General features: G+C 42.2%; 1 protein-coding gene across 3 annotated transcripts in view; it reads right to left on the bottom strand.

Moving 5' to 3' along the window:
- The window catches only part of EFCAB14 (EF-hand calcium binding domain 14), a 43,855-nt gene extending 33,485 nt beyond the window's left edge, over window positions 1-10,370 (bottom strand). The window contains exons 1-4 of one of the 3 annotated variants that reach the window (XM_008057281.1): window positions 10,247-10,369; window positions 9,209-9,704; window positions 7,654-7,802; window positions 1,329-1,474 (exon numbers count right to left, since the gene is read on the bottom strand). In XM_008057281.1, coding sequence (XP_008055472.1) covers window positions 1,329-1,474; window positions 7,654-7,802; window positions 9,209-9,393 — 480 coding nt within the window. In that variant the 5' untranslated portion in view covers window positions 9,394-9,704; window positions 10,247-10,369. Of the gene's footprint in view, window positions 1-1,328; window positions 1,475-7,653; window positions 7,803-9,208 lie in introns of all 3 variants that reach the window. The other 2 variants (XM_021711924.1, XM_021711923.1) reach the window with 2 other exon arrangements.
- Between the last annotated feature and the right edge of the window lie 3,627 nt (window positions 10,371-13,997).

The following is a 13,997-nucleotide window of genomic DNA, read 5'->3' as shown; positions in this document are numbered from 1 at the left end:
AGAAAATGCAGGAGACAACTTTATGGAAATTGGAACTGGCAATCAATTCCTGACCAAAATCTCAAGTGCCCAAGCCATAAAAGATAAGATAGACAAGTGGGACCTCATCAAACCGACATACTTCTGCAAAGTCAAAGACACCTTCAAGAGAGCAGGGAAAAAGCTCACAGAATGGGAAAACATATTTGCCAACTGTATGTCTGACAAAGACCTAACATCTAGGATCTACAAGAAACTCATATGGGCTGAAAAGAAAAAAATAAACAGCCCCATTACAAAGTGGGCAAAAGATATGACTAGACAGTTCTTATAAGATATACGAGCAGCCAACAAATACAGGAAAAATGCTCAGCCTCACTAGTCCTCAAAGAAATGCAAATTAAAACTACACTGAGATACCACCTAACTCCAGTCAGGACAGCCATCAACAATAACTCAAAAAACAACAGACGCTGGAGAGGATGTGGTGAAAAGGGAACACTTCTATACTGCTGGTGGGAGTGTAAACTAGTACAGCCTCTATGGAAAACTGTGTGGTAATTCCTAAAAGATGTAAAAACTGACCTTCCATATGACCCCACAATCCCCCTACTGGGAATATACCCAGAAGAACTCAAATCACTCTATGAAAAAGATATCTGCACAAGTATGTTTATCGTAGCATTGTTCAGAATAGCAAGAACATGGAACCAACCACACTGCTCATCAAAAGAGGACTGGATAAAAAAAATGTAGTACATATATACGATTGAATATTATACAGCCATAAAGAAGAAAAAAATCATGAACTTCACAGCAACCTGGATGGACTGAGTCTATGATACCGAGTGACCTATGACTGAAACAAAGAACTGAGTGTCACATATTCTTACTCATAAGCAGACCTTGAACAATTATCATAATACTATAAGAAAAGGATTGGTAGTAGTGGGAAACTGCCGGGGGTGGGGATAGGGGTGGGATTGGCAGTAGTGGGAATCTGCCGGGGTTGGGGATGCACACTTCATCAACAAAGGGTACTGGCATAATGAACATTTGTATACCCAACCCTGAATTGTACCCTACATCTTTAAAATAAAAATAAAAATAAAAAAAAGAATTTCCAACTATCTAAACAACTATACTTATTAAGATTTTAAATATTTGGTAAATCCACAACTTATTATCTATTTTACCCGAGTTTAATGTGTTGGGATCATAGCTTGCAAAACCTTCCTTCAAAAAGTAAAATCAAGTGAATTCCCTACACCTACTAATTCATACTAAACAACCAACCAACCAAACTAAACATTCATAGTTTACACACAAATAAATCACACTTTTGCTACCTGCTTATTCATTTCTGTGATGTTTATCCAGACTTTGTTCAAGCCCAGCTCTCCAGATTCAATCATTTCAAGCTGTTTTTGTTTGCTGAGTAGCTCTTCATTAAGTTTGGGGATTTCTTGGAATGAACTTTTCTGATTAGATTCCACTATAAAGACGAAATAAGATCACAAATATTAACAATAAAGTTTTCTTATGGTCCTAAAGTGAAAAAATGATCATACATACGAAAGAAGATGGATTAATAAAAGTTAATTCTTGAATTCATTTTTATCAATTACATTGTTTTTGTGTTTATGTAAATATATACCTTTCACAATAAAGCTTTATTTTAACTGGGGCTATTTCACCATTGGCAATGCAACTTTTCAAGTCAAGTATCTAAAAATCATAACAAAGAACATGAGCAGAAAGAGTCGGATTTGAATCTCCCCACTCTGTAATTAGTATGATCTTGGACAAATTACTCAAATTCTTAGTGCTCAGTTGCCTCATCTAGAATACAGTGATAAAATATACTTCACAGAATTGTTAAGATTAAGTGAGAGAATGGCTAGAAAGCACTTAACACAACTGATCAGGCATACAATAAATAATAAATAAATGTTAAGTACTGGCCAGGCAATCAATATTTATAAACCTTACTACATTAATGCTCAAGGTGACATTATAATTTGTGTTTCTAAATGCTTAAGTCTATTTTCTACCTTAAATTGGTCAACTGCAGGATAGGGGTCTTACTATCTTTTAAACATTGTTATGAGGATTAAGATTTTTAATCTTTTTCACAAATAGTAAATAGCATTTTCTTAAGTCTTAAATCAAACCAAAAGCTCAAAATAAAATAGGATAATAGGACATTCTAGATGAAGTACAGTGACGGTTGGTCTTTCTTTTGGTAAATAATATCTCTTGAATGGTTTAGAGATTTGCCAGCCTGAAAGCTAGAGCCCTGAAAGTGTGCTTTCTCCTCATTCTTTAGAGAGCATTTTCCTTTTTCACTGAAAAGGAAATATTAATAATAGCTGGTTCTCCAGAATAAAACCTACATCATTTTTTTAGAGCCACAGACGGCCTGATTAGTTATTATATACTTTCTTAAAACCAAAAACAGCATAAAGGACTTATATAAAATCACTTGCTAAAATGTGAGCTCCAAGATTTTGTTTGGTTCATTTCTGTATAATCAGCACTTAAAATACCCTTGGCATGTTTCAGGCACTCAATAAATATTTATTACCTGAATAATTGTGGCCTTTGCTTACCTTCCAACTGCATTTCTCATCACTTTATCTACTTCTTCAATCCACTTTCTAGCCAAGTTGATCTTCCTGACATACTAACCTCTTCAGTGACCTTGCACATACTATGCTTTCTGCCTAGATGCCCTTGGTTGCCCCTCATTTGTCACTTCAGCATAGTTAACTCCTTTTAAGATTCAGTGGAAACAGCCAGGCCCCTATCTTAGACTGCCACACCTCTTTATTACTACAAACTCTCCCAAACACTTCACATGCTGTGCTATAACTGTTTACGTATCTGGCTCCTCTACCAGGCACTGAGATGCTTGAGGACAAAGACTAGACCTTGCTTGGTTATGTATTCCCAATGGCCAGCTCAGTGTCAGGTACACCGAGGGCTCAAATGCTTGTCCAGTGAATTAACTGTCGGGTATGAAATGGAATTAATGTTATACTACTAAGTTAAACAAAGAAAATGCAACAAATAAAAAATCCAAACAAGCAAACACATTTAACAACAACAAAAACCCTCACAAAATTGGGAGTGATGGTGGTATCCTCATTTCAGGCAAGCCCACTATCTGAAAACTCAGAATAATTAAAAGAAATTAAATATTTTTATTCTTTTTTTTTTTTAAGTTAACGTCTCACTCTGTTGTCCAGGCTGGAATGCAGTGGCCTGATCACAGCTCACCAGAGCCTCTAATGCCTGGGCTCAGGTGATCCTTTCAAGTAGCTGCCCAAGTAGCTGGGACTACAGGCACGTACCACCACACCTAACTTTTTTATTTTTTGGTAGAAATGAGGTCTTGCTATGTTGCTTAGGCTGACTTTAAACTCCTAGGTTCAAGCAATCCTCCTGTCTTGGCCTCCCAAAGTGCTGAGATTATAGGTGTAAGCCACTGGCCCAGCTACTTTTATTCATTTTTCAAAAACGTTTGCCAAAGGATTTCAGCCTCCTGAGTAGCTGGGACCACAGGTATACACCACCACTCCTGGCTAATTAAAAAAAAATTTTTTTTTGTAGAAATGAGGTCTCGCTATGTTGCCCAAAGGCTGGTCTCAACCTCCTGGGCTTCCGCCTCAGTCTCCCAAAGTGCTGGGATTACAGGTCTGAGTCACCATGCCTGGCTGTACACAGTCTTTCCTAGTCTTTAAGATGAAGAAATAGAAATTTCTGCATATACCTTTTAAATAGTACATATACTGCAAGTAGCGATATTTTATATTTATACAATGTCTTTACAGTTTGCAATAAACTTGTATGTAATTAATTATTTAACAACTTGCTATTAAGCCCCTACCATGTGCCCAGCCCTGCACTTGACATCAGGGTATACAAAAGACCCTAACTTCTCAGTTTTGGGGAGCGACACGTGGTCACAGAATTGTTATACAGCACGACAGATGTTATGGCAGAAGAATGCCCACTGGCTTTGGTCGCACAAATACATCTTTATGCTTAATGGATGAGAAAATGAAGACTTAGAAAGACTAAGTGACTTGTCCAAGTTTTACAACTAGTAATGAGAAACAAGAATTCTGTGAAACCTTTTGCTCCTAGGACCAGTACTCTTTCTAGTATACTCCAGAGATAACAGACACTTATATCCCCTTTACCCTTATTAGCACAAGACCATTTGCAAGTTCTGAACTAAATGACCAAACCAAACTTTGTCTGTATGTCCAAACAAGGAGATATTTGATTTATTAATACTTTCCTTCTCTTCAAAATTATTTTCATTCATTCTAGTATTTCACAGATGAGTGACAGCGAGGAATGGTTGAGAATAGAATCTTTCTTAGAATAACTTTGGAGGTCTTCTGAAGTATCTGGTTCTGGAAAAAAGAATACTGAGCTAAGAGTTTCAAGGCTAGCCAGTACTTTTAGCTTAAGGATCAAGTTACTCCTTGACCACAAAGAAAAGTGCCAAGCCTATCTATTTGCTTTCTATTTCAGACATTTTAACAATCCCTCTTCCTTTCCTTACAAGTGTCTTGGAAAATTTATTGAAATAAATAACAAGAAGCTCTGAATTTCTAAAATAGGTATGAAAGGCAGACAAGCAGGTGGTCTTACTTGAGTCAGTGAATCTTACTGTTGTCTTCTTAAAAAACAAGAAATAAAAGTTAACTTTAAAAAATATATTCAGGACCGGGCTCGGTGGCTCAGCCTGTAATCCCGCGTCTTTGGGAGACTGAAGTGAGTGAATTGCCTGAGCCCGCGGGTTCAAGACCCGCCTAGGCAACTTGGCGAGACCTCATCTCTACATAAATCAAAAATTAGCCGGTTGTGGTAGCGCATGCCTATAGTTCCAGCTACTTGGAAGGATGAGGTGGAAGGATCAGCGGAGCCCAGCAGGTCGAGGCCACTGCACTCCAGTCTGGGCAACAGAGTGAGACTCCAACTCAAAAAAAAAAAAAAAAAAAAAAAAAATATATATATATATATATATATATAAAGAAGCATAATTTAAAAGACTATTTAAACTTAACAAGATTGACCCCACTCAAAGACATTGGTTTTCACCAAAAAAACCCCCAAATTCTTGGACAAGTAGTCTCCAATGACTCAGCCTATGGACTGACTGCCCCAGGCCCCATCCTCCACCCTCCTCAGGAAGTCCTGCTTTTAGATGTTGTAGGTGCTGGCATTTCTATTGTGTAAAATCAAAGCCAACAAAACAGCTGGACTGACAATTCTAAATCTGCTTCATTCAGCAGGTTGACAAATGTAGTCAGGATCCCAGGGGAATGTTTCTCAGTGGTAGAAAGCAGGCTTCACAGTCCAGGGTATAATTCCTGGCATCTACTGAAGACAGTATTGTATTTCCAGGGATTGGTATTAACACGTGCCTAACAAATATTTGCTGATTGATTGATTGACAGGTCTATTACAAGTACAGTTACTACATGTTAAACATGCATTTCCAAACAAAGAAATTCCCTGAAAAGCTCAGCTAAGGTATAAATTACACAGGTATCCTGTAAACAAAGGCACAGAGCAGCTAGAGAAAGGAATCCCTAGAGGGCAGAACTGAGTAATGTTTTGAATCGTATAAATAAATAATTGCTACACGTGATCAAAAAAGCTACACACAATCCTAGGAGACTCAACTAATTATGGAGCAGCAATGGTACAGATAGGAGTCTTCAGTGATTATTTATGTTTAAACACTATTTCTGAGAACCCTATTTCCAAGTTAGGATTACTATTTACATACAAAGAAAACAATGGTCTTAAAAACATCTTGCAATACTGTAAGGACAACCATTAAGGAGGAAAAATAATGATAGGGTAAAAATCTTATTCTTTCTTCTACTGTATTCTGAAAGTTGATAAAACATAGAGGTCAAGATGATTTTGGCAGAAAACTGTGGCTTACTCAAACCCATTCTCTGAATCACAAACTCAGAAGAAATCCAAAGTTATTATTTCAACATTTTTTTTTCAAGCAACATCTCTAGAAATGTAATTAACACACTAAGGATTAGCTGTTCCTAGGTCAAATTTAAAACTGGAATAACTTCAGGCAGCAAAGAGAAGCTGGAATAAGGGAAAGTGAGGATGTCATCTCCCAGCCTTCAGATGGAAAGTAAGAACTCTAGTCCAGTTCTAGAGCCAGATTTCTTTATGACCTTAAAAAAGCCTTTTGGTCTGTTTCCTGGTGTGCTAATACTACTAAGGTTAAAGTATTTGTGATTAAATTGATGCAGGTTCCTTTGTTTAGAAGATTCACCCTTAAAACCCAAAACCAAAAATTTCAGTGATGCTAAAAAAAGATATATAAGGGCAACCCCTTTGGGTCCTCTCCCACTGTGGGAGTTTTTCTGTCCTCTCAATAAATCCTGCTTTCTAAAAAATAAAAAAAAAGATATTTAAGTTAAATCTGGTTGAAGTTAATATGCAAACATACCTTTCAGAAAAAGTAACTTGGATATGTAAAATACAACTTTACAATTTAGAATATATACAACTCTGTGACTTGGTAAGTCCCTTAAACGTTAAAATTCACTGCTAGTTGTATAGTATTCAAGGTTGGCAATATCATAATTATGTTAAGCCCTTCATGACAATATAATTTAGTTCAAAGAATCACAAAGGCTTCCTAAATCTTTAAAATGATAACATTCATTAATAGCATTTAAAAATTTTTTTTCCCTTGAAAGATGTCATGAGTATGAGCATAGCTAAGAATAGGAGAGAAATCTATTAGTTATTGCTCTAAGCTTGAAAACTGATAAATATGCAAAAAACCAGCTCTTCTAGTACTTCTACTAAACTTATTTTAGATTACTGGCCAAGTTGATATCAAAGAGATCTGTGGGCACTTGAAGAAATGTGTGTAGGCTTACAAAGCCACAGGGAACATTGATGTAGTATAGTGGTAGCTATAAACATGAACTTTGGCAACAAGAGCCAAGAGGGCCAGGTATCATCTCAGCTCTGCCAGACTTAATTACTGAACAAGTTACATAATCCTTCTAAGTCTCTGGTTTTTTTAAAAGAGCATAATAATAACAATACTCATCTCACAGGATTGTTTTGGGAATAAAATGATTCTGTGACTTGGTACACAGTGAGCATTCCATAAATGTTGGCTATTATTATTCTTATGTCCATGCCTCTGTTCCTGTATAGTTTTTCTTAAGAGGAAACCATTTGACAGGTGTCCCCACATTCTTTTTCAAATGGCTCTGTGAGGTAAAAGGAAACAGCACAGTGTTGATTCTGCCACTTTATACTTGGGGAAGTACAGGCCACAAATGGAGGAGGCTAACAAGGGTGCAGAGTCCTGGACTTTAGCTTCCTTTCTGCACTCTAAGTGCTGACTGTAATGCCATTATTTCAGGTGCCACTTGTCTTGGTGGTAAGCACTGCCTTTTGCTTGTGAGTTTATAAATAAATAAATGTCATAACACTGAAGCTGACAGCTGAGAAAGAGTATGAAAATGTTGAAAGGAATGTATAACCGCTTCACCAGAGTGGACAAGACTCTTAGTTCAGCATGGTCCACTCTGTTGTAGAACCTGGAAAAGAGTCCAAGGTTACACAGGTTACACTTTGAAAAGGGTGACCGCTTACTTGTTCTAAATTTTTCCTTGAGGGTGTCCAGATCCTCCTTGAGAGCAACTTGCATCCACACCAAGCCAACACAGGCCACAACACAGGCAGCGAGGATGACAAAACCACAGAGGGGATAACAGATCTTGCAGCATCGTAAATATTCTCCTCTGCTCAAAAGAACAAATTCAACCATGAGTACAAAAATGACTATGAGCATAGCTTTATTAGAAATAGTACTTATGTTGCCATGCAATTATCTTCTCTAATGAGTAACCAGAGGGTAGGTTAAGGCCCTGAATCTTAACAGCAGGTTGAAGAATAACTAAATAATATGACCTATGAAGAGTTCATCTATTGTGTAAAAAGGTTTTAAACTTCACATGAAAAAAAGGGAGTTCCTGTGGGCAAAAGAAAGAACCTAAGGGCACTGCAGCTCACTGCCATCATCAATTCTGGAGGACGGTCTTTGAGGACAAGCTCAGGTTCAGAGTGTAAAGACCAAAGTTTTTCTGCAATTCCATCATTGCATTATAATTTACCTATCTATTTCTCCCTCTCAAATACATACTCCAGTGGGCCTTGTTTCAATTTACTGAAACTTTGTAAGTTTTTGAGCAAGTTTACTGCAAATAGAATGACAGAAATAGGATATGTGGGCTTAAGAGGACACCTAGCTCATTGGCTCAGAAGAAAGGAAACAAAGAGGCTAGATTTCACATCAAACCAAACAAGCCCTCAATGTCTAAACTAACCCAGCAGGGTAACTATTCCAGGACTAACACCTCATCAGGCCTTCACATCCTAAACTCAGAAGTGCCTTAACTACCTACTCTGACAAAGCTCATTAGAAACCAAACTCTTTCTTTAGCAAAATAAAAGAACACAGGTATTTTAAACCAACAAATCATCCAATCTCTCAGCATCCAAACCTTCTGCTAAGCCTTTGCTTCCATATCCTTAGCACAAGTTTAGTGTGCTCCCTGAGAGGGTCCAAGGGCATCTTCAAGGTTCCCTTTAGCCCTTTCCCACCCTAAGCCCCAACTCCCAGTGTCCTCAAATCTTACTACTTGATTTGTCTAGTGGTTTCACTACCTACAAATGGTCTGGGGAAAAGATGCCTCTTCTTTTTGCCCCCCATTCTCCCCTTACTCTCAAGGCAAAACTTCCTACAGTATGTCCCTCATCATATTCCCCCACCACCAGGATTCAGGGTGCAAAAAATGAATAATTTGAGGTCCTAAGGCGCCTGACTCTACTGCCATGTTTTAAAAAGGTTTAGTCCCAAAAGCTTCTCTGTTCCTCTGTCTCTATTATTAACTTCCTTATGATCCCCCTGAGTTCTTGGCATATCCCCCAAGTCCCACTTCCACCTTACATTTACAGCTTTTCTTTCTACACCAAAAGGAAGCTCTCTAAATTATCCTTTATTCAGGATCTTAACTCACCTTTTTCCTAAACCTTTTCTCCCTCTTTGCCTTCCAAAGTCTACACCCTTTTTTCTTCCTAAGGATTTCCCTTCTCCCCTTGGTAGTGCAGGGAGATACTTTTCCCCATTCTATCCCTCACTACTCACTTGACAAAGCGAGAGCGATTTCCAGTTATGCCAAATTCCTCTTCCTCCTCTGAGCTGGACTCCGAGTCTGAGTCAGGAGGTTCAGTGCGAAGCAGGCGGTGGCTGCTTGAGCCTTTCTTGGGCTTCTTTCTCCGGCTGTCCCCAGCCAAGCCGATCAATGCATTGAGCTCTTTACGCTTTTTCATCTTCTTGTGTGGGGTGAGTGGAGCCCCCACTCCTGAGCTGCCAGGTTCGTATCCCACACCCAATTCTCTTGCTGCCTTGGAATTGCCTTCCAGGGTGGGGAATCCTGGGCCAGAGCCCCCTGGTCACTCCCACCTAGAGGTGGGACTGACCAGATCTACTGGGGGGCTGGAGATTGGAGCCCAGAGGAAACCGGAACTCAGATGGGTGGGGGAAGTCACAGAGATGGCCACGGAGCTGGTGATCCAAATGGATAAGGTCCTGGGCATGCAGTGTCAGATAAAAGGGTGGAAAGAGGGGCAACCTTTATCTCCTAAAGAGGGAAAAAAATCCAAGTCAAGAACGAAAGATTCTCAACCCCGATAAATAGGCAATATTTCTAAGGGTGTTCCAGGAGCTGGGAAAGGACACACAGGACAATGTTTTGGACCTCTGGAGCAGGATTTCCAGTGGAGAGGCAGGAGAAACTTGTTCGTGAATGGGAAGAGAGGGGGAGGTGCAGGGCAAGAACACGCTAGTCCCCTCCTGGCTGAAGAGGCGGCAGCAGGAGGGGCTTCCAGCCACTACCACCCCAACACTGCCGGGCCGTCGAGAAAATGCCCGGGCCGGGAAGCCTGCTGGGGTCTGTCTGGGACGATCACCGTTCTCCGGCCTCCGTCCAAGTCTGAAGGGAGCCCGAGACCGAGAAAGACCCAGACTGGCTCGGAAGGCTCGAACTGAGAGGAGCCAGTCCCGTGCCCGGGGAGACCCCAGCCCCGTAGTCGGCCCGGGGGCGCGGTGTTGAGGACGGCGGCTCGGGCCACCGAAAGCACTCCCGCCCAGTTTGAGGTGTTATGGCACCTCTCGGCAACTCACACGCGCCGAACCCGCTCCAGCCGCGACTCCCACCCCTGCTCCGGCTCTGGCCGCGGCTGCACCCGATACACTACTTGAGGCGGCGGTGGCCGCGGGCTCCAGACCCCGGCCATCGCTCCTGCCCCAGCTCACTTCCCCTTTGGCAGCAGCCGCTGGCACCGCCTGCCAGTAAACCGCGCCGCCATTGGTTGGCGGCCGGATGACGTCACATCGGAGGGCGCGAGTGGTGACGGGGAGGCGGGGAATTAAAGGGGCCCTGGATCTGGAGCGGGCTGGGTCCCGCCCGCCGGTTAGGGAGGCTCCGCCCCCAGCTCCACCTGAGAGTTGCCGCTCACCTGAGCAGGGGCGGGGCGGGGGTGGGGGGGGGGGGGCAGCAAAGCATCCAGCTGCTCAACCTGCTTGGAAAGGTCAGCAGCTGCCCAGGCCCCCAGTTATGAACCGGACTAACTCAGCCTAGGGGCACCGCCTCTCTGACTCGCAGACTGTTTATTAAAAGTTTAGACGCGTTTCTGATTAATGACTCGGTTGAACACATTCATTCAGCCAATAAATATTTATTGAGTGCTTACTACATGTCAGGAGCTGTCTAGCGCTGGGGATACACAATGAACAAAATAATGAACAGGGTCCTTACCTTCCTGTTGCCAGATTTAGCAAATAAGAATACAGAGCACCCAGGAATGTTTGAATTTCAGATAAATGGCAAATAATTTTTTAGTATAAGTAGATCCCATGCAACATCTGTGATATCCTCATGCTAAAGAATTATTCGTTGTTTATCTGAAATTCAAGTGTAACTGGGTTTTCTGTATTTTACCTGCCAGTGTGTTCCTGAAGCTTATACTCTGGTGGGAGGAGAGCAACAACAGGCAAACATATTAAATGTCAGGCGGTGATAAATGTTATGAGGAAAATTGAAACACGGTCAGGTGACAGGGAGTGCCTCTGTGATAAGGGGGCATTTGGTCAGAGGTCAGAGGAAGTGAGGGAATGAGCTGTGCAGTGGCTGCAGGCAGGGGTGACCAGGAACACTGCACCTGAAGAGCAGGGAGAAAGGAAGCTCAGAGAAGCGTCAGGGGCTGGAGCTTGAAGGACCTTATGGACCACTGCAAGGACTCTGGGAAAATACTGGGAGCAGTAAGCTGAGAGGAGGCATACCCTGGCTTTTCAGTTTTAAAAAAGATCACTCTGGCTACGGTGTAGAGAAAGGAATCAGGGCGAGTGAGGGACACAGGAGATCAGTTTATTACACAATTCAACTAGAGATGATGATGATAGATTAGGGAAGCAGTAGAGGAGATGGAGAGCACTCTAGATGCTTCTTGAAGATAGAGCTAACAATTTTTGCTGATGAAAGGTGTTGGGAAAAAGAGAGAGAGAAGTCATGGATGTCTCCAGGGTTTGGAGGTAGAACCAACAGAAGAAGGGAATTGCCGTTTACTGAGACAGGGAAGGGCAGGTTCGGTACAAGCTTGAGAAGTCAATCTGATATTCAAATGGGGGCTGTTTGGTATATCCATTGGGAGTTCTGGGCAGAGATTGGGACCTGAAATACAAATTGGGGAGTCATCAGATGAAAATGATATTTAAAGCAAAGTGCTTTGAGCTACTTGAAAGAAAGTCACTTAAAGCAATTTTTATACCCATATTCTTATTGTGGCAATTACACTGCCTGTGTCTGGGGATTCACCCAAAGCCTGGGTCTGTGTCTGATTTGTTTTTAAGTGTCTAACCCAGAGGTATGCACCTAATAGCAATGACCCAATACATATGTGATGACTACATAAGTGAGAGGCATTGCATAGACAGATGAGTGGAGTTTTGAAATCAAGAGATCTGGGATTCAATCCCTCTAACGCCTCTAATATTTCCTGGCTGTGTCAGCATGGAAGTTACTTAGTTTCTCTGAGCTTCAGTTTTCCTCTTTGTAAAGTGGGGATAAGCACCTATTTCATCGAACAATGAGATGATTGTGAAAGTGCTTTTTAAGCTCCAAATCATGAGGTCGTTGTTCCATTTTTAGTGTTCTTTTCTTGTTTCCAGAGCTGCATTGCCCAATATAGTAGCCACTAGCCACATATGGCAATTTATATCTATATTTAACTCAATTAAAATGAAATCAAAATTTAAAATTTATTCTCAGTATCACTGGCCACTGTGCCCAGTAACCATATGTAGTTAGTAGCTATCAGGCAGCACAGATTAGTACAATTCCATTACTACAGAAAAAAACATTTTGTTTTTTCAGTCAGAATCTCACGCTGTCACCCAGGTTAGAATGCAGTGGCATGCTCATGGCTACTGCAACCCTCACTTACTGGGCTCAGGTGATCCCTCCACCTTCGCCTTTCATGTAGCTGGAACTACAGGCACATGCCACCACACCTGGCTAATTTTTATTTTTATTTTATTTATTGTAGAGACAAGGTCTCGTCAAATTGCCCAGGCTGGTCTCGAACTGCTGGTCTCAGGTAGCCCTTTTGCCTCTGCTTCCCAAAGTGCTGGGATTACAGGCATGAGTCACCGTGCCTGGCACCACAGAAAGTGGTGGTTTATTGGAAAGTTCTGCACAAGCGCTTCCCCGAAGGACTGGGGATGGACAGGTGAGGCTCCTGATTCAGGAATCATTTCACAAACATATCTTGTGGTCACCAGAAGCCCTAGGCAGGAGAGGTGGCTGGCCCAGGATGGGTGGCTTCTGGTGTTGTAGATGCCACATCCTCACCAAGGTAACCAGAGGCTGAGGAACCCAGGAGAATGGGGCAGGGCTGAGGGTACACCTAACTGCAATAACTTGGCCAGCCAGACCCCACCCTCTGCAGGTGGAGACCTCCCCCAGAACTGGCCAGTGGGCTGATCATGGGTGGAGAGGCTGCAGGAGTGGAGTTGACAGATAAGGACACACTTCCGCTGGAGCTATCTCTCGGAACTTCTGTCTGCCTGTTTGTGATGGTAGATAACACCTCCTCCTGTGACACAAGATGCTGTCACCCTTTGAAAACTACTGGCTGTTTCTCTTCTCTCTGGAGCTCTTGGATATTTACCTGACCTCCCTCACACGTGGGGCTCTCAAGGCCAGGTATTAAGCCAATCCTTCTGTACTGAGAGGCCCAGGCTGCCCTCTTGCACCAGGACTCCCAAGGTTGTGACCCATCTTCTCCTTTGGAGATGTTCAAGCTATGACCTTGTGGCATCCTGTTAACCTGCCTGAAATGCAAGGTGAGCTTGGGGAAGTCACTTTACAGTTCTGGCGCTTCCAAGTTCCTGTCTGCAAGGTGGGGACAGTAATATTCCTTGTCTAGCCTTTTGCTTAGTGTTGTTTGGGGTAGAGAGTGGCTTGAGAGTGCTTTAAATGCTGTGAAGTGTCATGCAGGGTGGGTGTTTGTCTGCTGCGTGCTCCTGGCAGCTCTGTGGAAAGGCGGGCAGGGATGAGTTCCCATGCTAGAAATCACAGCCCGAGTTAGTGGCAAAGTCCAATCTTGAGACTCTGTGCTACCTTGGAGAACTCCCCAGAGTGCGTTCACTTGGAGAAACTGAGGCACAGAGTTAGGACAAACTTACCCAGGGATATGGTCAGAAATTAAGTGCAGATCTTCTAATTCCTGGGCTGAAGTTCTTTAAGATCTCAGAGTCCCCTTCTCTACTGTTTAGATCTAAGTCTGTATCTAAACACTGCCCCTTGACAGTGATCTTGGGCAAACCACTAAGCCTCTCTGAGCCTCAGCATCCACATTTGTGAAGTGGTGGTCAT

The sequence above is a fragment of the Carlito syrichta genome, unplaced genomic scaffold, assembly GCF_000164805.1.
Source record: "Carlito syrichta isolate Samal-C Ts95f unplaced genomic scaffold, Tarsius_syrichta-2.0.1 Scaffold302919, whole genome shotgun sequence".
Lineage (NCBI taxonomy): Eukaryota > Metazoa > Chordata > Mammalia > Primates > Tarsiidae > Carlito > Carlito syrichta.
The sequence above is the reverse complement of the archived record's forward strand: the minus strand, read 5'-3'. Positions and strand labels throughout refer to the sequence as shown.